Consider the following 24,682-nt stretch of genomic DNA (forward strand, 5'->3'; position numbering starts at 1 on the left):
AGCTCGAGTGCACAGAGCTGGGCGACCTCACCATGACCTCGGTCTGAATCTGCATCTGTGTGTTTATTAGGTAAACGTGTGATTCAAACGAGCTGCAGGTCTGAATCCATCAAGTGATGAAGAGCCTGCAAAGCTTTGTTGAATTTTCAAGATTCGAAGCGTCTTTTGTTTCTCACTCTGTGATACGTACAAGCAGGAAATCACCAGTTTGTTTGCACGTTCTACAGATTAATTAAGAGACTCAAACATGTATTTTATATTATTTTACAATTTAATGTTTTTGTGTAGTAATTTTATTTGTCTTCCCTGTCTGAAACATTTTGAATGATTGTGCCTGAATATCAGAGCTGACTATCGTTGTGTGATGAGGTGCTCCTCTGTAGATCATGCCCATCATGTTTATGGGGAACTAAAAGACAAAGACACAAGAGCAGAAGATACAAGAAGAAGATATCAAATTAATTTACACTATAAAAAAACCTGATTAATGAATTTGACTTGTTTGTCCTTCTTATTCCAAACTAGATTTTTTTTTGTTGTTACTGAAAATGTGAAATAACAGTATGAGAGCAGACTTTATGCAAACACAGACCTGACGCACAAAAACAGCCTTTGAATGAGACACAGCTGGATGTTGACGTTTTTATGGGAGCTCTTTGGAGTTTCCTGATTCCTCTGAAAACATCTTTAAACGCTTCTGTCAGAATCTGCTTTAAACAATATGCATGCATACATTCATGCATACATGCGCAGCAGTGAGCAGCGTTTATAAATATTAATATTGGTTAAATCAGAGTCAGGAAGAAGAAGCAGACCTTTCCCTCCGACAACGGTTGTATGACCACAGCTCAAAAACCCCGCTAATAAAGTATAGGAAATATTAATATTCATCAGCAGAGGTCTGCTGTGCTCTGTATGACGACACTGAACTGTTATTACATGTCAGCTGCAGTTTTATGTGTTGTTATTATTTATAATTCTGTTATACTGTCATTGATATCGTTTATATTTAATAGTATTTATCATTTCGGCAGGTCGGAGGTACAGCGGGTGCACAGAGCAGGCTTTCCCTCTGAGACTTTCCGATTACCGCTTTAAATGAAGGTAAAACTGAGCGGACTCGTCCGCTTTCATCGCTGCTTGTTTTTACCGGATTCATCGGAAAGTTTTCGGTAAAACCAACAAACTGAAGGGAACGCTCACGCTTTGTTACCGACACGACTCCGCCCACTGCGCGCTCCCGCTCGCCGATTGGTGGTAGTAAAACCACCGCCGCCACGTCATTGGAAAGCGGAACTGCCAGTCAAAAAAGGGCGGGGCTTACAGCTGGAGTTAATATATTCCAGGCAGGCGTAAAGTAGTGGCGGCGGAGAAGCGTTAAGAATAAAGAAGAAGGCGGCGGAGAAGGACCGGGAGCCGGCGGCTACACTCTAAACTCGGATGATCCAGCAGGTCGCGGGAGAAAGGAAGAGGAGCCCGCGCTGGAAATGGAGGAAGAGCGCGAACAGATGAGACCGCTCCTCACATCTGTAAGTTCCCCCTGAAGAGTACCTGTTAGCCGGCGGCTAGCGCCTCCTCCGCGGGCTCGGACGGCTCGCAGCCCGCGGAGAAGTTCTGGACCCAACATGGTGTCCACTGTCAGGGAAGCCTCCGGGCCGCCTCACCAGTCCCCGGTTGTCCCCGGGGAGGCCGCTCACCGGCCGCAGACAAAAGGCTGGCAGCCGACCGCTTTTGTTATTTAGGGACCACGCTGCTGCCAGGAAGTGAAGTAATGATGCGCGCTGGTCCAAACTGCATTCAAAAATAGGCTAATTATACGTGAACGTGCTCCAGGCAGGTCTGTGAAGCCGCTGCAGTAACACAGAAGGGTGAATTTATCTGTGACGAAGTGAGCTTAAATTCGGCGTGCATCACATCCACACACGGGCTTTACTTTCTTTACTCTCCCCCTTCTTCTTCCGGCTTGTCGGTCTCTCTTCCCACCATCTCCAAACCCGAAATGTGCAGTTTTTACTCCTTTAAACAAGATTAAAATGTCCTTCTCGATAATCAAACTTATCCTTTCATGGCGACTGGAGAGTGCGTTTAGTAAAGAGGGGCACGTGTCTACTGTGCGTGCGTGCACTGTGTTTGATTGCTGCCGATCGCACCGGGTAAAATTAGCCTTTTTTCCTATAGACTTTGGCGTAGGCTGCCCACCCCATCAGTTATATGTGGATAAAAAAACGTTGATTTTAGGAATGAAGCCGTCAGGACCTGTCAGTTCATTCATACCGCGTGAGGCCCGGGCAGGACAGGCTTACCTCCCTCCTGTGGTACAGTCAGCGGGCCACGTGGAGATGAGTGTCTGTGTGTGGCGTGATTCACGTTTACACTGTAGCGATGCTGCGCTGTGACCGCTCTCTGTGGAGTGGACTTCATAGCGAGGCTGGACTTTCTTGGCTTGGAGCATCCTGCTCAGGAGGGCTGGATGCTGCCCTGCTGTTACCATGGAGACCGAACCTGAAGCAGGGTGTTTAAGTGAAAACTTCACTGATGAACCCTGCTGTCTGTGTGGCGTCAACTCTCAGCTCCTGCTGTTATTTCAGGTGTTTGGAGTTTTCTTGCCTCTTCGGGCTCGTCTCATGTTGAATGAGTCTGGTGTGTGACTGGACTGCAGGTGCAACAATGGAGGGTCAGATTTCTTTTATTCTGTTATGAATCCCTGCAGCAACTTTGCTGTGTAATATTTAATGCATGTGATGCATTTAAAAACACTCACTGCAGGACAAATGGACTTTGTGGTGACGTGTTGTTTGCAGACATGCTGGAGAACACTTTGATGATTCATGTGTAAGTTTTATGTCCTGTTCAGCTGGATAAAAATATCTGGGATAGATGGTTTCTCAGAGCTCTGTAGTGTGTTAAACAGAGTTAGGTTTCATAAACGCTGAGAGGTCTGTCATTGGTCTGTTTGGGATTAACGCTCACAGCACCGACCCATTTAAACCATTTACAGTTCTGTAAGCACTTTTATTTAATCTGTTGTTGTGCATTTAAGTATATTTTTACTGCCATGTGTAAAGACTGCTGCAACTGAAACACTTTCTGTGTAAACGACCATGAATTTTCTCTAAACTCCAAATGCAGGTAAAGTAACGGTTCGATAAACTTGTTTTGTGCGACAAGGCCCATCTGACCAATCAGGGCTGTCGGGGTCGACATCAGCAGGACGGTGGATTCATTCCTGTACGTATGCTGCTCTGTCAGCTGTTGGAAACAGACAGCACATCTAACAGAGCAGGAGAAAGACGTCTCATTCAGTCGTCACGCCGGGTCAGTTTGCTCTGTAGCACCATGTATGAGGCCTTCGTCAGCCTGTTAGACACAAACCAGTGCACGACGTTCCAGTGCACGTTCTTCCAGTGCACGACGTTCCAGTGCACGTTCTTCCAGTGCACGTTCCTGCTCCATGAGAGGATCCAGCTGCTGCAGTGCCTCTTAAACCTTCGGGCTCACCTGCCTGCAACCCAGATCAGCTTTCACGTCTCAGGTGATAAAGCAACTCAGCCCCTGCGTGACGTCAGGTCACTCCAGCTCAGTGCCTCTCGGGCCGACGGTATCCCCGTTTCTAAACTGTTTTACAGCCAAGTGTCCACCGACCAGAACACTTTGATCCACTAGGGTTCATCGTGTCGCCGCTCTGAGACGATGCTGTCGTCGGTGCTTCACCGAGGAGCTTTAGTCTCGCTGGTAGAGAAGAGTCGGGCAGATGTCTCGATGTCTCGCATGTGTGCAGCAGCAGGACACCCTGGGCCCGCGGTGCACACACGGAGGAGTCGTGTCAAACGCACAAGTTGTGTTGTTTCTCCTGTGACTGTGGAAGATATTAAAGCTACTCGTCAGTCATCAGGAGTCCCGGTGGCGTCTTGGTCACGTTCTGAAGTTTTGTCGAGGTTCTTGCAAAACTGCATGCCAAGTTTGCACCAAATATTCACGAGTGTGAAGCTCTGTGTTGAGTAGCGTGTGCTCCAGTGTTAGCTTCAGGTAATTGATGAACGAGCAGCTTCTTCCCTCCGCCCTGTCTCATGGCTCCTGTTCCAGTGCTGGATGTTCACATCAAACACGGCTAAACTCCCAATAAGAGCTCCGATGTTTCTGCTCCTGGATCCGTGTGACGAAGAGGCGAGTCGTCTGTGACTGAGTCATACAAAGCTGCAAGAAAATAAAGTCCAGTCTAAGAAGCCCTGACCTGCAGACCGGGAGTCAGACTGAGCTGCAGATTTAAACATGAAACGCGGCGTCTCCTGGTCAACCTGCAGGTTTGTGCCCTCGACCTCCGGTGTTTCTGCGTCTTTGTCTCTGCAGATGTGATCCGTGTTTAATGTGCCGCTGGCTTCCTGTCTGTGGAGGCTCCGGGGAAGCCGAGGTGCAACTTCATTGTAACGGGCCTCGGCTGTGAACAATGCGAAGGCCGTGTGGCGGCCGTGGCGCTCTGATGGAGCAGGTTATTGTTGGTGCAGATGGAGGAGGAAGTGGCGGCTCTGTGAAGGCGTCCGGCTTGGTGATAATGCAGCATTTATTCGACTCTTTGATCCAGAGCGGCAGCAGGTCCACACAGGTAGAGCCAGACCTGCGCCTGATCCACAGCCGGTGTTCACAGTGGGGCCTGAAAGGCTGAGGTGCTGTGTACCTGTGAACTCCTGGCAGGTCGGATTTCCCTGAGCCGTTTCTTTCCGCGGTGGCGGCGTTCAGGTGTCGTCTTGCAGCTTTTGTGTCAGGTGTCCACATAGCTGTGAGGTAAAGGCTGCGCTGTGATTTCTGCCCGTGTTTACCGTCACACAGAGAAAGTTGGACGTTCACGCGTGAGCGCAGACTCGGGGAGATGTTTTCCTTCCTGCTCGCTCTGAATCGCCGGCGCTCGTCTTACATTTGGGCGGCTGGACGGCGCAGGGAGGCAGCAGGTTAGATTTCCTCCTGACTAGGTTATGGTGCACCTGAGGGACTCATGTTGACATCAGCAGACTCGTCCTCGGGAGGCTCCACGCTCTCCGGTGGGCAGTTAGAGCGAAACCCGGCAGGAAACTCCGTCTGCTGGGAGTTTCCTGTATTACTATAGATGCAGTGATGCAGACTGACTCACTTCACTTTTATGCTGCGTGGAGAAGAAGCCCTCAAAGGAAAGAGAAAAGTGACGTGGGGGTGGGTGTAGGCCTCACACAGGTGCACAGACCGTTCAGGGAGTGTTGGTTGGAGGTGAAGTCGCTGCAGACGGTGCTGCTGATGCAGCTGTGGTGCCACACAGACTGTAAATCCTCCGTGCTTTAATAAAGATGTTAGTGTGGCGCCAGCGTATCAGTGGCCACATAAACGTGTCTTTCCAGGAGGCTGAAGAAAGTCTCATGTTTGCTTTAGATTATTTCCATCTTGTGAAATAAGAAATACAAATTTGTGCCGATTAGATAAAGCGCCAGAGACGAACACTTTTACTCTTGAAATACGAAACGTTTGGAGGTTTGGTTTTGTGGAGGAAACGTGCTCGCAGCGTGGAATATAATCCAGAGTGTTCAGTTTGTGATGATCGATAACCTTTGATAACATCAGGTGCTCAGACTGATGCATCTCAGTCTCTGAGCTGGTTGGTGTAAAATAAATTCTTTACTTGGACAAGTGTGATAATTGATGAAGAGGATGAAGAGTAGGAAGGTGTTTGGTCCAGACGACACACTGGTGGAGGTGTCTAGGAGAGACTGTAACCAGACTGGAAGCCTGGAGAGGTGGAGGTCTGCTCTGGAGAGAACGGGGATGAAAGTCAGAAGCAGTCATTCGTGTGTGAATGAGAGGGAGGCGGGTGGAGAGGTGTAGCTGGTGGAGGTCGACCATGCGAACCTCTGCTCCTGCCTGCTCTTCGTCGCCTGTCTCCACAGCGCCCCCTGCTGTGTCCTTTATTCCTACGCCTTTACTCCCCGTGGAGCCGTCTGTCTTTAAATGAGAGACGTCTGATTTCACAGAAATTGCTGGAACTCATTTCCAGATGTGAAGCGTGCAGAGAGAGGCATCCTGGGTAATTAAGTGGTGTTCGGGGCTCAGGTGGTGGTGCGTCGCCCCCTAATTACAGTCCTGATGGTTCAGTGGCAGCTCCTCCCACACCGCTGCGTCTGATTGGAGGAACGGCGTCGTCCGTGTGGCCTCGAGCCGGTTCGTGTAGGAGGAAGCTGCTGCTGATTTGCCTCGTGGGCCACCTACCATAGAACCTGCGCCAGAGCTGATATTATATGTTTACATGCTGTGGAGCAGTGGATGTTAAACATGGTTATGCTGAGGATGTCGGCCAGTTTCCACTGGAAACGCCTTTTGGTTAAACTGTCAGCGAGGAATTTGCATTTGCACTGTTAAACGTTTATATAACTTTAATGCAGATAAAACAGCTGCTTGTTTAAGTGAAAATACATTGATGGTTTTTTTGCACTAATAAAGTTGTGGAGTTGTAAAGTATTTTGTCTCGTGTCAGTTATATCGTTATGGCAGATTTTTAAATGTATATGGTGATAAATATTCTTGGTCATATCGCCCTGCTCTGGCCACGAGTTTGAATATCAGCAGGGAAGTATTTGATCGGTGAGCTGGGGGACAAAGCCTTTATTCAGGATCATCTCCGCATCCTGGTAACTGAATACCTGCTGTTGCACCAAACAACAAGGTTCAAACCATCATTTTAGCCTTCACAAATCTGTGCGAGCTCTTCACTGAGGACGTTTGATCAGTTGCAGGCTCGGCGTGAGGAACGCCAGCATCAGTTTTACCCTCTTAAAGCCCCCCTCATTAAAAACAAGGTCGAATACTGATTGTATTAAGGCTTGTAGCTTGTAATGGTAGGGGCGTGGCCTTTTTGACTGACAGGTGGATGCTGACACAGGTGGCTGTAGCTGCTAGCTGGCTGCTTGGCTTCACTTCAGCTAACTTTGGCCTGCACCTGTGGACCAGGTTTGTGCTGTTGGAGCCTTTATTGACCTGATGTGACCAATGAAATGGCTGCTGTGAGGTCGCTGCGCTAACACGCTTCAGTTCTGGTGAAATTCTACTTTTTTTTACTGAGCTCTAATCGGCCGTTATCTTGTCTGTGGATGCTAACCAAGCTAATTAGCATTAGCCGATAGCTTGCCCCTCCCCCCTCTGTTTCCAAATATGGCACTTCTGGCAATAATGCTAAACTCTGACCTCAGGAAATCACATGATAAGGTGGGGCCAGGTTTCACAATGAACTCACCTGAAACTCTGGCTGATTGGGACCCACACCCAGTTCCACACCTTGGCTCAGGCGATTAGAGGATCATCAGGGGGTCCTTTTGTCCCTCTGTGGGGGGAAACTCCCACTAGGTTTAAATCTGGGACTCTCCACCATTTGACCTTAGAACTGAAGAAGCTTCTCGGATGAAGGTGAAACGTCTTCAAGTAACTTAAAGAAGTCCAGACGCTTTTCTTTGCAAGCTCCTTTGACTACAACTCTGGGCTTCCTAATGTGAGTGATGTCATGCTGCTGCTTTCTGATTGGCCCTCTCAAGTATTTTGATCTGAACGGAGTACTACCCTTTCAGAGTACTTTCTGTCTAAATCAGCCTCCTTTGGCAGCCACAGAGACACACACACACACACACACACACACACACACACACACACACTGGGTGAGCCCAGGCCACGGTCAATAATAGACTCACTAGCTGTGAAATTAGCCAATCAGAAAGCTGCGGTGAGGCATCAGCACACAGTTTAAACACAAGGTACACTGTGTGTGTGTGTGTGTGTGTGTGTTTGTGGCAAAGTGTTTCTGCGCAGTGTACCAGGGGCACGGAGAAAAGTTGTCGTACCATAGGCACGAGGAGTGTGTGTGTGTGTGAGTGAATTTCCCACAGTTGCTGATGTGTTTAGTAAATGCTGCTGCAGTCCAGATGTTTTTCCTCCCTGCTGGTTCTCCTAATATGGCAGCATCAGCACAGACATCTCTGTGGTCTCAGGGGAGTCATGGGAGTAAGTGTGTGTGTGTGTGTGTGTGTGTGTGTGTGTGTGTGTGTGTGTGTGTGTGTGTGTGTGTGTCATTATATTTTCATTGCAAAGATTTCCAAAAATACTCTTCCTCCCTGTTGCACTTCCTCTTTCTTTCTCTCTTTGCTGGAATCATAACTGAAGCCTGCAGCAGGTTGTGGAGCTTGAGGTTCAAACTTAAATGTTTTCATACATAAAAAACATTTTCATACTTTTATTATTTTTCATCAGCTGCTTGGTTAATGACGGTTCTTAGCAGCCAGGAAGTGGCGGCTGGCCGTTATCAGCTGTAGAAACCAAAACGGATACAAGAACATTAAATGTCATTATGTCCAATATAAAGATACAATAAGACATAATAAAATGTGCCTGTTTAAATAAAACCTGCTCTTTGTGACGGCGCCTCAGGTGGACGTCAGAGGAACTGCAGGAAGTCCCAGTTTAAGACCCCAAAAAAGTCATGGTCCCGGTTTGAGAGGACAAATATCTGCCACTCTTCTTCATGTGTGTGTTTGTACATGTATGTGTGTTTCCACATGCTGCTCAGCGCCGCTGCTGCGGGGCCTGAAGGCCAGATTTGAACCACCTGACCTGCTCTGCTCCTTCGTGCCAGCGCAGCTCGTCTCTCATTAAGTAATCCGAGTCCCATGGGACCGTTTGCCGTTCCTCCTGTTGTCTTCCGACCTTTGACCTCGCTCTACGGTTGCTTTTTAATCTCGGTGATGCAGGAAGCCGATTCTCCTGACCTGGGAGTCCCTGTGGGAGAGTCGGGGTGGGTAAATTCGATTTGCTCGCAGGGAGAATCGGCAGCGCTGGAAAGAATAAATGAAGCCGTCTCGTGTTTCTCAGCATGGACGGCGTCCCGTTTCACCGCCGCGACGGCATTCAGCTCGGAGTTTTGCATCTGAAAACAATAACTGGTTTACTGCAGCGATACTGCGTACGTGCCTCTGAGGCCACGCCAGGTCTTTTCCACAGCTCAGGAATTCTAATGAGGACCGAGAACAAGCTGCTGCATGAGCACATCAGCACACGACGAAGGAGCTTTTACATTTCCTCCACTGTTTTATCGCACGCATGCACTCATCTGGCCTCTGACAACCACAAGTGGCCGACTCGGTCACGTGACCAGAGAAACTCGACGTGTGAAATGGAAACTGCACCAACAGACTTTCCTGACTTCCTCACTTTCCGCCCTTAAACACAGTGACCAGCTTCCCTGCTGCCGCGCTCCTCTCAGCAGCTCACGCTCGTATTTTAAGGTCAGTAAAGGATCGTCAGCGGACCCCACGGCTCGTCTCGCCACAGAGGGTTTCCTCCCATGCATGTCGTCTCTGGCTACAGGCAGTTGCTTCTAGTTTGAGAGAAACTCATTTGAAAAGCTTCCTCACACAGACAGTGGACTGGTGGAGCCCAAAAACTGGGACGACAGAGGGAGAAATGCTGGACCGAACGAGACTCTGAGCATTAGGCTGAGACAGTAAATCAGAAGCACCACATCCTGCACTTCCCCCAGCATCCAGCAGGGGCTCCAGCAGGCTCAGTCCCCACGTTAAACGTGTACAGCCTGATACTGCTTGGTCTCTGTGGATCAGCGGTCCCCAACCCCCGGCTCATGGACCGGGCCGCGAGAGTTGAGACTCGGTCGTGAAATTTTATGGTTTTCAGGGTTTTAATCGTGAGCTCGGTCTCCCTGGGTCTCTCCTAGAGGTGGGAATCACCACACATCCCACGATACGATATTATTGCAATTTTTTAAAATATTTTGCAATATTCAGATTCTGTACATAAAGGTAAACTTTATCAATATTCATTTTCTCTAATATCAAAGTCTCACACTCAGTCTTTCTCTCATTTCAGTTTGATTGTTGACAAACTGAACGGTTTGTATTACAGTCTAGTCCAACTTAACTGAATCAACCATCTGGTACAATTATAGCTATTCTGAACTATGCAGTTTATGAAAACTATGCAGCCCCTTCAGCAACTGAAGAATTTGAAAGTAAATTAAAACAAAATATAATTTTACATTAAATAAAAAAGTTTTAAACTTCATTAAAATAAAACATGTCTTAAATTAAAATAAGTAAACTGTCATGTTTATTAAACACATTTGGACAGTGAAGGAATGTCAGGATTCAGAAAAAGGATCAACATGCTCTGAAGTCAGAGCACAAAAACCTTTTTGTAACAAAGTATCGATTTCTGCTGTCCCTGTATCCATACATTATTAGCAAACAAAATATCACCATGCTACACAGTATCCATTTTTCCCCACCCCTAGTCTTTCCCGTTCTGTAGTTGTGCGTCTTATTTTGAAAGAAATATTTATGCGTTACCATAGCGACCTGAGAGAGGAGGATGTTACTCTCAGTGTTGTTGACACATTTCAGGAGGACGCTGCTAATAAAGTTACACAATCACACAGTAAATTTGCGTTTATTATTATATTTACAAAATCCCACAGTGTTTGTCTCGTTTTATTTTGTTGTATTTATCCGCCACACCGGAAAGGCCGGAATGCTGTGGAGGATTCCCAGCTCGTCCCTGTATTTTATAACTCGCCTGTTTAAATCTCATCAGGGCTTAAAGTTTGCATGGTGGCAGCAGCTGACAGTCTGCACTGTGGACTTTGTGACGAACTGCCTAAACTAACAATAACTAGTTTCAACTTGCACCTCTATATATAATTGAATAAATGGGGATGTTTTTATCTTTTCAGTAATAATGTATTGAATTGAATATGTTTGTGTTATTTGTGCAGCTTCACAGCAGGCGGTCGTTTCAACTATAAGTTTGTAACATAACGACTTGTCATAAAATAGCAAATAAACAAATCATAAATACATAAATACATAAGGAAATAAATGCGCTAGACAATAAGCAAATAATATGGAAATAAAATATGGAAGTGGCAACATTAAAGAAGTAAAACGTAATTACAGGCGTCAGTAACCGTACAGCAGGAAGTAAAGAAAGTGAATCATTAGAGGAGTGATCGTCTGTTTTGGTTCGTTTCATGTTGATTTGAACATCTGTGACTATAAAGGAGTCTCTCGTGTGTGACCTCTGACCTGGAAGGTAAACACTGCGGGTACGGACGTGTCGGGGTGGAAAACGGGGCAGCTGAGGCCGGTTTCAGTTTGCTCTTGCTCTGTTTGCCTTTTTTTCCTGCTCAGAAATGTGGATGACGCCTCTGTCAGCAGATGCCCCGCCTCCTTTTTTTCAGTGTTTTTTTTTTCTTGCTGTGTTTGCAGACTTCCAGGCTGGCTGCTCGCTCAGTGAAGCAACACGCTCTGCTATAAATACTTGAATCGTATCCGAGGCTCTGGATTCACTTACTGCCCCGGGGACACTCGCTGTGTTCGAGCTGCAGACCTGCTGGATTTGATTTTCACAGCTCTGTGGGACACTTCCACAGTTTTTCTCTCGTGTGGCAGGATTTCTTTGACCCTGAGTCTGTGTTTTTGGACTGAGCAGCTATGGGAGACTTTTGGGGGGACATTGCCAGTCAGAGGGTGGCCCGGGCCATGTCTCTGGTATGTATTTGCTTATAGAAGCAGTTTGTGTTTCACGTTATCAGATTGAAAAGTGAGTTTCTGACGTTCATAGTCGGGCAGCTTCTCCTTTGGTCGGCTGTTCGTGGTTGTGACTGAGCAAAGGTGACGAGCTTTAGTGGTTTCCATGTGTCTGTTGGTCACGCAGCGTTGAAGGAAGTGAGTTTAACAGGAAAAGAGCTGAAAGCATGTGTGCAACAGCAACATCCTGCCTCTGCACACACGCAGAGTCGATCGTAGCCCAGACTCAGCTCTGATGTTTAGAGTCCGCCGCCCGCTGCATCGGCGACCGGCGGACTCCTCTGCATCTAAACGCAGCCACAGGTGCACCTCGAGAGGCGGGTGTCTGCTGCGTTGCAACATCTGGCCACATCTGTTTTGCACGATATCCGCTCACAGGTACCGGCTCACCTTCAGCTCGAGCCGTCTGTGGACAGGAAGCAGATCTCTCCTGATCTCGCCCTCATCTGGTGACGTGGGCGTCTCTCGCCCTCGTCTGGTGACGTGGGCGTCTCTCGCCGTGTAGCTGATCTACAGAACAGTAGAAATTTAACGTTAACTAGTGATGACTTCATGAACTTCTTCACAAATAAAATTTTTATCATTAGAGAAAAAATTACCAATAATCATCCCACAGATGTAATATTATCTACAGCTACTCTTAGTACCATTGATGTTAAGTTAGACTCTTTTTCTCCAGTCGATCTTTCTGAGTTAACTTCAATAATTACTTCCTCCAAACCATCAACGTGTCTTTTAGACCCCATTCCTACAAAACTGCTCAAAGAAGTCCTGCCATTGATTAATTCTTCGATCTTATATATGATCAACCTATCTCTAATAATCAGCTATGTACCACAGGCCTTCAAGGTGGCTGCAGTTAAACCTTTACTCAAAAAGCCATCTCTAGACCCAGCAGTCTTAGCTAATTATAGGCCAATCTCCAACCTTCCTTTCATATCAAAAATCCTTGAAAGAGTAGTTGTCAAACAGCTAACAGATCATCTGCAGAGGAATGGTTTATTTGAAGAGTTTCAGTCAGGTTTCAGAGTTCATCACAGCACAGAAACAGCTTTAGTGAAGGTTACAAATGATCTTCTTATGGCCTCTGACAGTGGACTCATCTCTGTGCTTGTCCTTCTTGACCTTAGTGCAGCATTCGATACTGTCGACCATAATATCCTATTAGAGCGATTAGAACATGCTGTAGGTATTACAGGTATTGCACTGCAGTGGTTTGTATCATATCTATCTAATAGACTCCAGTTTGTGCATGTAAATGGAGAGTCCTCTTCACACACTGAGGTTAATTATGGAGTTCCACAGGGTTCAGTGCTAGGACCAATTCTGTTTACATTATACATGCTTCCCCTAGGCAGCATCATTAGAAGACATAGCATACATTTTCACTGCTATGCAGATGACACCCAGCTCTATCTGTCCATGAAGCCAGATAACACACACCAATTAGTTAAACTGCAGGAATGTCTTAAAGACATAAAGACTTGGATGGCCACTAACTTTCTGCTTCTTAACTCAGATAAAACTGAGGTCATTGTACTCGGCGCTGAAAAGCTTAGAAATATGGTATCTAACCAGATTCTTACTCTGGATGGCATTACCTTGGCCTCCAGTAACACTGTGAGGAACCTTGGAGTCATTTTTGACCAGGATATGTCCTTCAACGCACATATTAAACAAATATGTAAGACTGCGTTCTTCCATTTGCGCAACATCTCTAAAGTTAGAAATATCCTGTCTCAGAGTGACGCTGAAAAACTAGTTCATGCATTTATTACTTCCAGGCTGGACGACTGTAATTCATTATTATCAGGATGTCCAAAAAACTCCCTGAAAAGCCTTCAGTTAATCCAAAATGCTGCAGCAAGAGTCCTGACAGGGACTAGAAAGAGAGAGCATATTTCTCCTGTTTTGGCTTCCCTTCATTGGCTTCCTGTTAAATCCAGAATTGAATTCAAAATCCTGCTCCTCACATACAAGGTCTTAAATAATCAGGCCCCATCTTATCTTAATGACCTTGTAGTACCATATCACCCTATTAGAGCACTTCACTCCCGCTCTGCAGGCCTACTTGTTGTTCCTAGAGTATTTAAAAGTAGAATGGGAGGCAGAGCCTTCAGTTTTCAGGCCCCTCTTCTGTGGAACCAGCTTCCAGTTTGGATTCAGGAGACAGACACTATCTCTACTTTCAAGATTAGGCTTCAAACTTTCCTTTTTGCTAAAGCATATAGTTAGGGCTGGACCAGGTGACCCTGAATCCTCCCTTAGTTATGCTGCAATAGATGTAGGCTGCCGGGGGATTCCCATGATGCATTGAGTTTTTCCTTTCCAGTCACCTTTCTCACTCACTATGTATTAACAGACCTCTCTGTATTGAATCATATCTGTTATTAACCTCTGTCTCTCTTCCACAGCATGTCTTTATCCTGTCTTCCTTCTCTCACCCCAACCAATCACAGCAGATGGCCCCGCCCCTCCCTGAGCCTGGTTCTGCTGGAGGTTTCTTCCTGTTAAAAGGGAGTTTTTCCTTCCCACTGTCGCCAAAGTGCTGCTCATAGGGGGTCATATGATTGTTGGGTTTTTCTCTGTATCTATGAAGCGCCTTGAGGCGACATTTGTTGTGATTTGGCGCTATATAAATAAAATTGAATTGAATTGAATTGAAAATGCTGCGTAAGCGCCGGCTCTCATGTTTCCCTGTCTTTGTGTGAGGCGCACACATCTGTGAAGTACCGGGCGCACACGTGCAGTCAGACTGCAATGACCAGCTGAGGTTACCACATGTTGGTTCGTAACTCTGACCCCTCGTGGCTGCTGTGCACGTGAAGCCCCACACAGACGTGACGCAGTCAAAGGTAAGAGGTCACGCTCGTGGGGAATGACGCGCTGGATGTTTCGTACCGCCTCGCTCTCTGAAGCTGAAAGCCGATCTTGAAATGTGAGCGATGTTCTCGATCCTTCGGGGACAGTTTATATTTTTAGAAGCCTTGAAGTGAAAGTTTGTGTTTCCGCTCCGTTGTCCAGGATCCAGAGTTCATCTCTGAGGTCAGAAGGTCAGACCTGGACGTCTCCTCCTCCAGGTCTCTGCAGCGCTGATTTCCACTGAGGGCGGACGATCGAGTTTAGTTTGAGTGTGGACGCTGCAGCTGGAAGCGCCGGCTGTGTGTGCTCGGCGAGCTCTCTGCAGAAGAGCCTCGTCTTATCCTTTAAGTTTAGTGTAAATTAGTAGAAAGTCAGTTTTACACACAGGACAGTTTATTAGGTACATCGGTTGAACTGTTCTTTAACGCAAATTTCTAATCGGCCAATCACAAGGCAGCACAAGCCGACCTGCTGAAGTTCAAAGTGATAAAGGTGACGTGAAGTCCTCCTGGTCTGAATCTTTGTGCTGTGATGTTCGGATGTTGTACATCACCATGGTAACTGAACCGGCTCTTATACAACCACAGCATCAGTGGTGCAGGCCGGTGGCGTGCTGGGTCGTGGATTGACTGCTTCCAGCAGGATAACGCACAACTTCACCAAACTCTGATCACCTCAAACTGGATTCTTGAACACGATGTCCACACCCACAGATCTCAGGCCAGCTGATGGATGTTGCAACAGCTGTGCGATGATGTCATATCGACGTGGACCAAAGCCTCTGAGGAGCGTTTCCAGCATCAGTATAGTGTAACTAATAATGTGGCCGGCGAGTGTATATTTGTCAGCTCAGGTCAACTTTGCAGCCGAGCCTGTAAATGAACACACCTGACCCCCCCCACCCCCACCTGCAGAGTTGCGCTCAGTTCAGTTCCCAGAAGCTGAAAGTTTTGTAGCTTCTCGAAGTTGTGAAAGAGAAGAAGAGTCCACGTGTGTGCGCTTCCTGTGGGCCGACGTGGCATTGGCAGCGTGCGCTAACAGCGTTTGTAATGACAGGAAACAGGAACCCCTGAGCCGTGTGTGTGTGTGTGAGTGTGTGTGTGTGTGTGTGTGTGTGTGTGTGAGTGAGATCTATCTTTAACCCTGCTGAACCGGATGGATCTGTCGCTCTGCTCTCAGGCACTTGCAGCTTATTTGGACCGAGAGCTGCAGGCGTGTACGCTCTCACCACATCAGGCTTGGGAGGCTCCTCCTCCTCGTATGTTTGGGTCTGTCAGCGCCTCAGATCTGTTCCTGCGGGGCGTCCAGCTCTTACTATAAATAAACACAAACATTTTACTGATGTCTAAGTTCATCCCTGTGATGTAGACGTATCAGCATGACATCTAAGAAAGCCTGCTGATCATTTTTATGGCTGAATGTTTTTGGCAACATCCTGCTCTAACAGGCAGGATCGTGTGTCCCCGGCCGCGCTGCCGCGTCCCCGGCCGCGCTGCCGCGTCGTATCCACTGACAGCAGAGCTCCGACGTAACCACTAAAGTAACCAAATTGGTTTTTTCCCAGGAAATTTAAAGTAACAATGTAACTAAAGAGCTAACCCTTGAGCAGTAACCATAGTAACACTGGTCCTGACATGAGACGTTGGTCTTCCTGTTAAACGGGAGTTTTTCCTTCCCACTGTCTCCAGCGCTTGTTTACAGGAGGGCCTCTGATTGTTGGGGTTTCCTCTGTCGTATCTGGTCTTTACAGTGTAAAGTACCTTGAGGCGACTGTTGCTGTGATTTTGTGCTGTATAAATAAAACCTCGTCAGCGGCTCCTCCTCCCTCCGTCGTAGCGTCGCTCCGAGTTTAAACAATAAACGGTTGGAGAGCGGCCATCTTTGTTGTCACTCACCGGCCTCACAGTGACAGCAGGTTGGTGAGAGGCAGGACGTTAGCATCCACCCATCAGAGCAAACACATGAGAGACTGTAGCTGACGTAAATGGGCAGAGGTCAGCTGACTCGCTACCTCGCACCTGCTGGCTCGTCCTGTCTCAGGTCCTCTCACCAGCTCCTTCAGCTTCCTCTTCTTCATCTTCGTTTTGTTTTTAAATGACTCAGCTGTGTCTCCACGCTCACAAATGCAGGCACATGTGCAGTTATTAAAACTGTTAAGAGACAAACGATCTTCAACTTTATTCTGTCTGCAGCGTGCCCAGACCTGTCTGTGAAACTACAGACGCAGCTTCGCTGTTCTCAGATGTGATGAGGAGGGGCGGGGCTAACTGTCAAACTGTGTGATCGTTCGCTGGTGACGATTAATCACTGACTGAACTCGTGTTTTGAAGCGTCTGCGGTCTGAGTGTCTCTGGGTCGGTTCATTAAACAGAGGAAGGTCGGGTGTTGGGGTGTTGATGAGTGATGTAACAGATTGCCACATCCACAGTGATGTGGGCGTGTATCGACCCGCCGTGGTGAGGAGGGGGAAGGTCACCTGCTCGCTCTGTGAGCACGTGCTCGCTCCAGAGATTCTTAATCGTTATTGGGATGAACGAGCTGAACTGAAGCGTGTTTAAGCTTTGCAGCAGGAATGATTGTTGGGAGGCCAAAATCAGCCCGACCTCACACAGACGGCTCGGCGGAGAGCTCGCAGACCTGAGAGCAGCTCAGGACGAGTGTCAGCAGCTCCGACGTGCAGATGGAGCGATGCTGCTGAACGGGAACGTTTTCCAAAGAGGTCGAACTCAACCAGCAGCTGTTTGACTGGAATCAGCTGCTTTTATGTGTGTGTGTGTGTGTGTGTGTGTGTGTGTGTGTGTGTGTGTGTGTGTGTGTGTGTGTGTGTGTGTGTGGGGCAAGGTGTTTCTGTGCAGTGTACCAGGGGCACGGAGAAAAGTTGTCGTACCATAGGCACCAGGAGTGTGTGTGTGATGTGCTGCTCTGCAAACAGACAGCTGGCTGTTGAAAAGCAGCCAGTGTGGAGCTGCACTTCCTGTTTGACACACCAACATCAAACTTGTGTGTGTGTGTGTGTCTCTCTCTCTCTCTCTCTCTCTCTCGGGGCGGTCGACATAGATCATTATGGTCAGTGGAGCACGCTCAGTTTAGCGTCCTCTTCTTTCTGTTTTTTTTTTGTTTTGTGTTTGTCTCCATCTCGCCCTACTGATGTCCAGCTGTTGCTCCACTTCCTGTTGTACAGTTAGTCACGCATTCCCATCAGCTGTGGGCGGAGCCAGACTCCTTGGCTGACAGTAACTTCCTGCCCTTTCACTGTGACATTGTTTGGTGATTGATTTGAGTGGCGAGGCGTAATCTGCAGCCGAGGCTCCAGCGTGCTGGCGGGTCGGCGTTCAAAGCTGCAGACGCTGTGACTGTGATGACTCTGCCGCCCTCCCGGTACTAACTAACACGCCGTGACCTCAGCAGCCGTCCTCGCGTCACTCACGGGTCTGTCTCCGAAGCCTCGCCGTTGTTTTGAGGCAGACGCGACCGTGTTTACACAGAGTTTGATAAACAGTCGTTTAAACCCACTCTCAGGTCACCTGTGGGTCTGTGTGTGTTCTGCAGGGCAACGATGAGGAGGCCGTGCTGGACCAGGGCAAGACCAGCTCCACCCTGTACACCAACTTTGAGAAGGAGGAACTGGAGAGTGAGTTTATACACCACACACACAAAGACGCCTCTGTGTGTGTTTACAGTCAAACACACAGTAACAAAATGACTCAGCCCGCATTACACACACACACACACACACACACACACACACACACACACACACACAGTCTGAGTGTGTCGATGTCATTTCTGAAGAGAAAGTGGAAATGAAATATCGTGACGTGTACACACCAAACATGGAGGGGCGGACTCACGTGACCTCAGCTCTTATCGTGAGGTGGCGTGTTCAGAAAGAGGAACTAGAGCACGCACGAACCCCCGTGTGCTGCATGCGCTGCAGCTCCTGTCATGTTCAGCTGAGTCATTAACCCTTTGAAGCCCACCAGAGCTTCTCTGTATGTTTGTACCTGCCGTAGTGCCGTCAGTGCAACAGAGTTTAATCACATGTGTGCATGAAGTCCACAGAAGCTACGTGAACTGCAAAATGGTGCAATTAACTACAGAAACATTGTTTTTTTACACATATTTCAGACGTGAATCCCTCAAAACTGTAAATGCAAAAAGTTGCATTAAATAGTTTCAAACAGGAAATGGATTTTGAGTTTCTTAGTTTCATTTTTGAGATGTAACAATTTTTATAAACTGCAGGAAAAAACAAAAATTATTATTTTTGTGCACAATTTGCCAAAAACAGCATCAAATCAAACGATTTCCAACAATTCAATTCAATTCAACTTTATTTATATAGCGCCAAATCACAACAAAAGTCGCCTCAAGGCGCTTCATAGATACAGAGAAAAACCCAACAATCATATGACGCCCTATGAGCAGCACTTTGGCGACAGTGGGAAGGAAAAACTCCCTTTTAACAGGAAGAAACCTCCAGCAGAACCAGGCTCAGGGAGGGGCGGGGCCATCTGCTGTGATTGGTTGGTGAGAGAAGGAAGACAGGATAAAGACATGCTGTGGAAGAGAGACAGAGACAGTGCAGTTTGAGTCCCGAGCTTCCCGGAAACCTCTGGAAGGCCGAAAACACGAATAGTGGCGTCACGATAATTACAAAAAGCATCTTTAACTCAAACGCAGCTTCAGTTCACATCTCGTTAGACGCTGTAGGTTGTTTCCATGTTATTACTAGTTTATTACAGTCCTGTTTTAAACAAACAACTGAGTGAGAGGTCGACACACAGCCAGAGAAAATCCGATGAACGTTACTGAGGTAACGGAGAAACGGAGCGTCGGAGCGTGCAGCACGCCTCCCGTGTTCGCAGCGCCTTCACGTGTTTGTTTCCAGCGTTCTCTGTCATCACTGGAGGTGTAGAACAAACTCATGTGACCCCTCTGCTTTCCTCCGTCAGGTCACAGGGCGGTGTACGTTGGCGTGCACGTTCCGCTGGGCCGCCAGAGCCGGAGAAGACACCGTCACCGCGGACATCGACATCACAGGAAGCGAAGAGAGCGCTCGGATCGGGAGGACGGGCGAGAGTCGCCGTCATACGGTCAGGTTTGAACGAGGATAAACAAACACGGGCCAGCTGTACGACGGCGGCGTGCTGAAGCGTTTGTGTCCCCGCAGACACGCCGTCTCAGAGGGTCCAGTTCATCCTTGGCACCGAGGACGACGACGAGGAGCACATCCCCCACGACCTGTTCACCGAGCTGGACGAGCTCGCCTTCAAAGACGGAGACATGCAGGAGTGGAAGGAGACGGCCAGGCAGGGCGCGCTTTCGCTTTCTCTGCTCTGCGTTCAGACGTTAATCTGCGGCGTTTTCCAACAACGCTGCAGAGCTGTGAGGAGTAATCCTCCTGCTGTGCACGGGCGAGGCCTTGTTTGTTCAGGTTAACGAGGTTTCCTCTCTGATCCCGACTCTGCAGAGCGCTGTGAGGGCGAGGACGACGAGCCTCGCTGGATTTGAGAGGAAGCCGATGAAGGCGGGCCGAGTCGTGTGGTTTGGAAACCTGCAGATTAACGTGTTTACTCAGCAGAGCAGAGTGGATCAGCCCACATTAGTTAGCATTATAGCATTAGCACGAATCAGACGCCTGGCGTTCTTCAAATGTCAACACTCGGCTGTGTGTGTGTTCGCTCAGGTGGCTGAAGTTTGAGGAGGACGTTGAGGACGGCGGCGAGCGCTGGAGCAAACCCTACGTGGCGACGCTGTCGCTGCACAGCCTGTTCGAGCTGCGCTCCTGCATCCTGAACGGCACCGTGCTGCTCGACATGAGAGCCAGCTCCATCGAGGAGATCGCAGGTCAGAGCGCCATCGGGAACTTGTCCCATCACTCGATACGCTGCTCCAAAAACGACCTCCGTGTTTAAATCTAGAGTTCGAAGCGTGCTAAAACCACATTTGAGCTTTGAATCTAGTTTGGATCAGCCGCTGGAGAAGAAGAACGCCATGATGAAAGCGCAGGCTTCCAGGCATCAGCCAATCGCTAGAGAGTTGGTATTTAGGGCGAGTTCTGACGTCTTGTTTCAGAGAGAAGACACAACATAAACCTGCAGTGCGTTTGTGTCCGTCAGCTGACCTCTTGTCCTCCTTCCTCGCAGACATGGTGATTGACAGCATGCTGGCGTCCGGTCAGCTGGAGGATGGCGCGCAGGAGAAGGTGAGGGAGGCCATGCTGAGGCGCCACCACCATCAGAATGAGAAGAAGCTGAGCAACCGCATCCCGCTGGTCCGATCCTTTGCCGACATAGGCAAGAAATACTCGGAGCCAAATTTACTGGAACGCAACGGTGAGACGGCAGCGCTCTTGTCATCCTCGCGTCTGCAGGTCAGGAGACGAGCTGCAGGAGGCCAGTTCAGGTTGACCCCTGCTGACCTCTGGCACTGCTCGGCCTCTGCAGGGTTTAGTTAAAAACCAAGGGAGGGGAATAAATGACCTCAGCGGGTTGGCTACACGCTGCAAACCAGCGTGGCGGTAGGTTTACGATTTCTTTACTAAGAGTTTTTTGTTTCTGTTGTCGGGCAGAATGCAGAGTCTGTCCGTCCTGATTGGTCGAGGTAAAGGGGTGACAAGACGACGGGTCTCATATTGCTGCACGGTCCCGTTGCCGTGGTTTTTGAGTGATTGTGATGAGTGTTATGGCTCCGGTTTCTCCCCCGCCCGTCCCTGAGCTGCTGTGACCCCCTGTGACCTCAGCCTGTTTATTATTGGCCAGGACTCCCTGACCTGGCTGGACCCGCCGACTCGCTGAGCTAATAACCAGCTAACAGCATGAGGAGTCGGCGTTTTAATATCCGCACTCCTGGATCCTGTTTGTGAGAGAGGAATGTTTTAATGCTGCTCGGGCTGAACGCCGTCTGCAGGCGCTGAGCCGTCTGGCGTGCGTGTGACCTGCTTCTGCGTGACCATCAGCTGCAGCTTTTACCGTTTGCTCGCGCTCGTTCGCTCAGGAGCTTTTCTACAGTTTATAAAGCTGAAGACGTCACAGAGCAGAGCTCAGGGTCAGACTTTGATTACAGCTGTACTTCACGAGGTCGTCGCCTCCAACACGGCGCCCCCGGCTCAGTTTGGGGTGACTGCTCTCTGCACCAGCAGGACCTCTGCTCTCCACCACAGTGGGCTGAGTGGGTGGTGCCCAGTTACAGCAGCTCTTCCTGCCTGTGATGGAGTAAACATTCAGTAATTTGTGTTCACTGCAGACGGTAGTTAGAGCGAGGGTGGCGCTCCTGGTGCCTTTACCTGAACAAAGACTGTAACTAAAAGACAGAAAGTGATGCAGTAAAGCGTTTGCTTTTCAAACAGGCTGAAAGAGGTTCATCCTAGTTCGGTGACTGTCCCTCGGGTCCGGAGGCAGCCGGACGACTTCTGTGTCCTTGAAGATGCAACTGACACGATGGGAGGGGGAGGCAGCGACGCACAAATGTCCTACCGCCCTCAAAGTGACCACCCCTGTACAGGTGCGACACCTGAGACCTCAGATGGAGGCGAAACTTCTTCAAGAACCCAGAAGTCGTCTGGCTGCCCCCCGCTCGAGCACAGCCGAGAACCGGCACGGACGCTCTGCATGAAGCTGCTGCGGCTCGTTAAGGACTGAGCTGACTGCTGTTGTGGTTTGGTGCTGTATGAATATATATATATATGTGTGGAGTCGGAGCTCGTGATTGGTGGAGGAAGGTTTACTTTAGAAAGCTGATGTTGGCGTGCCGTCACTAACTCACTGATCCGTGCACGCTGGCTTGGTGTTTCCTGCAGCATCGTTCTTCATCATCACGATCTTTCTCCTCCTCTTCCTCCTCAGGGGAGGGTCTGTCCTCCTCTCGTCTCTCTCTCCTCCGTCGTTGCTCCATGGGCTCCTTCGACCTCTCCACCCTACCCCCCTCTGCGAGGACCCCAGGCCCGTTCGGGCACCTCCTCCCCGGCTCCGCCTCCTCGTCGCAGACCGACCTCTCTCTGTATGGTTACGGCCGTCACCTCTCCGAACCCAGCCAGCCTCACGGACTCGCCCTTCCCGTCCCCGGTGGCTCTCCACGCCGCTCCTCTGCTCCCGTGGGGCTCCCCACGGTGGTGGTGCACCCCCCAGAAGAGGAGGAGGAGGAGGGGTTCCACCTGGGAGATGAAGACGACGTGGTTCCCCGAACAGGCAAATACGGCACGGCTTTCCTCCGGCGTGTTTCCACGCTCTGACACTGAAGCATGCCCGCTAACGTGCTGATGATGCTGGAGGCAGATGATTGGATGGATGTTGGCAGACGGGTAGCTTATTTGGGAGCGGAGTTATTTTGCATGTTTTTGGTTTGTTTTGCTGACGTCCGTCTGTTGGAGACTGAGCTGCGTGAGTGTTGGACCTGCAGTGTCTTAACACCCGCCTGAGCCTGGGTTTGAGCTACACGTGTTCACATCAAGTTTTTCTGTTAACAAACGTTTTTAACAGGTGAAGGTTGAACAGCAGCATCCTCTGGATCCTCGATCTCCTTTAGCCTCTGCTGGAGTTCACAAACCGGCCTCTGATAGGCCGCGGCTGCTGCCATTAACAGGCTGTTAGCTGCAGTGACAGAGTCTGGATGTTTCCTGTGATCTGCAGCAGAAATGTCGTCCCTCGCTCTGAGAGGCGGCTCGGGTCCGATTTCTCTTCTTTATGAAATCAGGACGTCTGAACTTTTGTGGTCTTACTACACAAAAAAACAAAACCACCAAAAACTACATTTTTTCTTTGTATTGTAAACTTTTTGTTCACCGTCTGTGTCGCCGTCAGAAGCGCGATCACATGAAAGTTTATTGCTATAGCACATCTTAAAGACCATCGTTCATCAGTTCGATCTTAGTGCTCTCCTGGGGTTGTACGAGTGGAGGAGATCAGTTAGGTAGTGGGGTGGGGGAAAAAATGGATACTGTGTAGCATGGTGATATTTTGTTTCTAATAATGTATGGATACAGGGACAGCAGAAATCGATATTTTGTTACAAAAAGGTTTTTGTGCTCTGACTTCAGAGCATGTTGATCCTTTTTCTGAATCCTGACATTCCTTCACTGTCCAAATGTGTTTAATAAACATGACAGTTTACTTATTTTAATTTAAGACATGTTTTATTTTAATTAAGTTTAAAACTTTTTTATTTAATGTAAAATTATATTTTGTTTTAATTTACTTTCAAATTCTTCAGTTGCTGAAGGGGCTGCATAGTTTTCATAAACTGCATAGTTCAGAATAGCTATAATTGTACCAGATGGTTGATTCAGTTAAGTTGGACTAGACTGTAATACAAACCGTTCAGTTTGTCAACAATCAAACTGAAATGAGAGAAAGACTGAGTGTGAGACTTTGATATTAGAGAAAATGAATATTGATAAAGTTTACCTTTATGTACAGAATCTGAATATCGCAAAATATTTTTAAAAATTACAATAATATTGTATCGTGCGTTAAGTATTGTGATAATATCGTATCGTGGGATGTATGGTGATTCCCACCTCTATTAGGTAGCTGGGCGCCAGGTTATTTCAAAGTGTGCAAGAGAGTTTAATCCTGTATTTAACGGGGAGCCGGTGTAGCTAGCTGCGACTGGAGTGATGTGATCGTACCTCCTAATGCCGGTTCAGAGGTGCACAGCAGCATTTTGAAGCGACTGCTGAAGGAGAGCGTGTGGGAGGTGCTGAGAGCAGGGAGAAGTCTTTCAGGGGGACGTAGCGCTTTGCTTTGGTGTAGCTGATAGAAACGAGTGCTTCTCTAATTTGAGGGAGCTGTCCAAAAATGCTCCAATGATTCTAACAGTGTGAGAGGGACGGCCCAGAGAGCTGTCGCCTCAAAAATGGTCTTTTCTGTTTTATCTTCATTTTGGGTGAGAACATTAAGCCACAGCCAGGCTTTAACACACAGACAGTCAACAAAGGCTGGAGGGGCAGAGGCATCAGATCCAGTCGTCAGCACAGCAGTGGAAACAGACGTGATTTATTAAAGTGGATCCCAGCAGGTCGGCTTGTTCTCTCTGCTGTGTCTCGGTGAACTCTGGACGCTCGAGTGACTCTCGGCACTTCCTGTTCATTAATGATCCGTAAAAGAATCAAAACTCGCTGACGCTCGATCACCTGACCACCGACTCATCACTGTTCAGGTGCTGAAGCGTGAAAAGCTGATTTGTGCTGATCGTGTTTGTGGAGCTGAGACTCTGCTGCGCGG

General features: G+C 48.4%; 1 protein-coding gene and 1 long non-coding RNA gene across 5 annotated transcripts in view; one reads left to right on the forward strand and one right to left on the reverse strand.

The window, feature by feature from the left end:
- Positions 1-270: 270 nt before the first annotated feature.
- LOC102794124 (uncharacterized) lies at positions 271-1,186 on the reverse strand. The gene is made up of 2 exons (XR_437793.3): positions 593-1,186; positions 271-409 (listed from the first exon to the last, which is right to left on the reverse strand). It is a non-coding gene; the product is annotated as an uncharacterized LOC102794124 (long non-coding RNA).
- A 151-nt stretch (positions 1,187-1,337) lies between these two features.
- slc4a7 (solute carrier family 4 member 7) overlaps positions 1,338-24,682 on the forward strand; it is a 35,437-nt gene continuing 12,092 nt past the window's right edge. Inside the window, exons 1-6 of one of the 4 annotated variants that reach the window (XM_087848586.1) lie at positions 1,338-1,529; positions 18,009-18,090; positions 19,415-19,555; positions 19,633-19,771; positions 20,149-20,309; positions 20,609-20,797. In XM_087848586.1, the coding sequence (XP_087704712.1) occupies positions 1,488-1,529; positions 18,009-18,090; positions 19,415-19,555; positions 19,633-19,771; positions 20,149-20,309; positions 20,609-20,797 (754 nt within the window). In that variant the 5' untranslated portion in view covers positions 1,338-1,487. Of the gene's footprint in view, positions 1,530-11,264; positions 11,559-18,008; positions 18,091-19,414; positions 19,556-19,632; positions 19,772-20,148; positions 20,310-20,608; positions 20,798-20,945; positions 22,649-24,682 lie in introns of those variants that run through there. The other 3 variants (XM_087848585.1, XM_087848587.1, XM_087848588.1) reach the window with 3 other exon arrangements.

Source organism: Neolamprologus brichardi, chromosome 11, assembly GCF_056152115.1.
Source record: "Neolamprologus brichardi isolate AB-2024 chromosome 11, ASM5615211v1, whole genome shotgun sequence".
NCBI lineage: Eukaryota > Metazoa > Chordata > Actinopteri > Cichliformes > Cichlidae > Neolamprologus > Neolamprologus brichardi.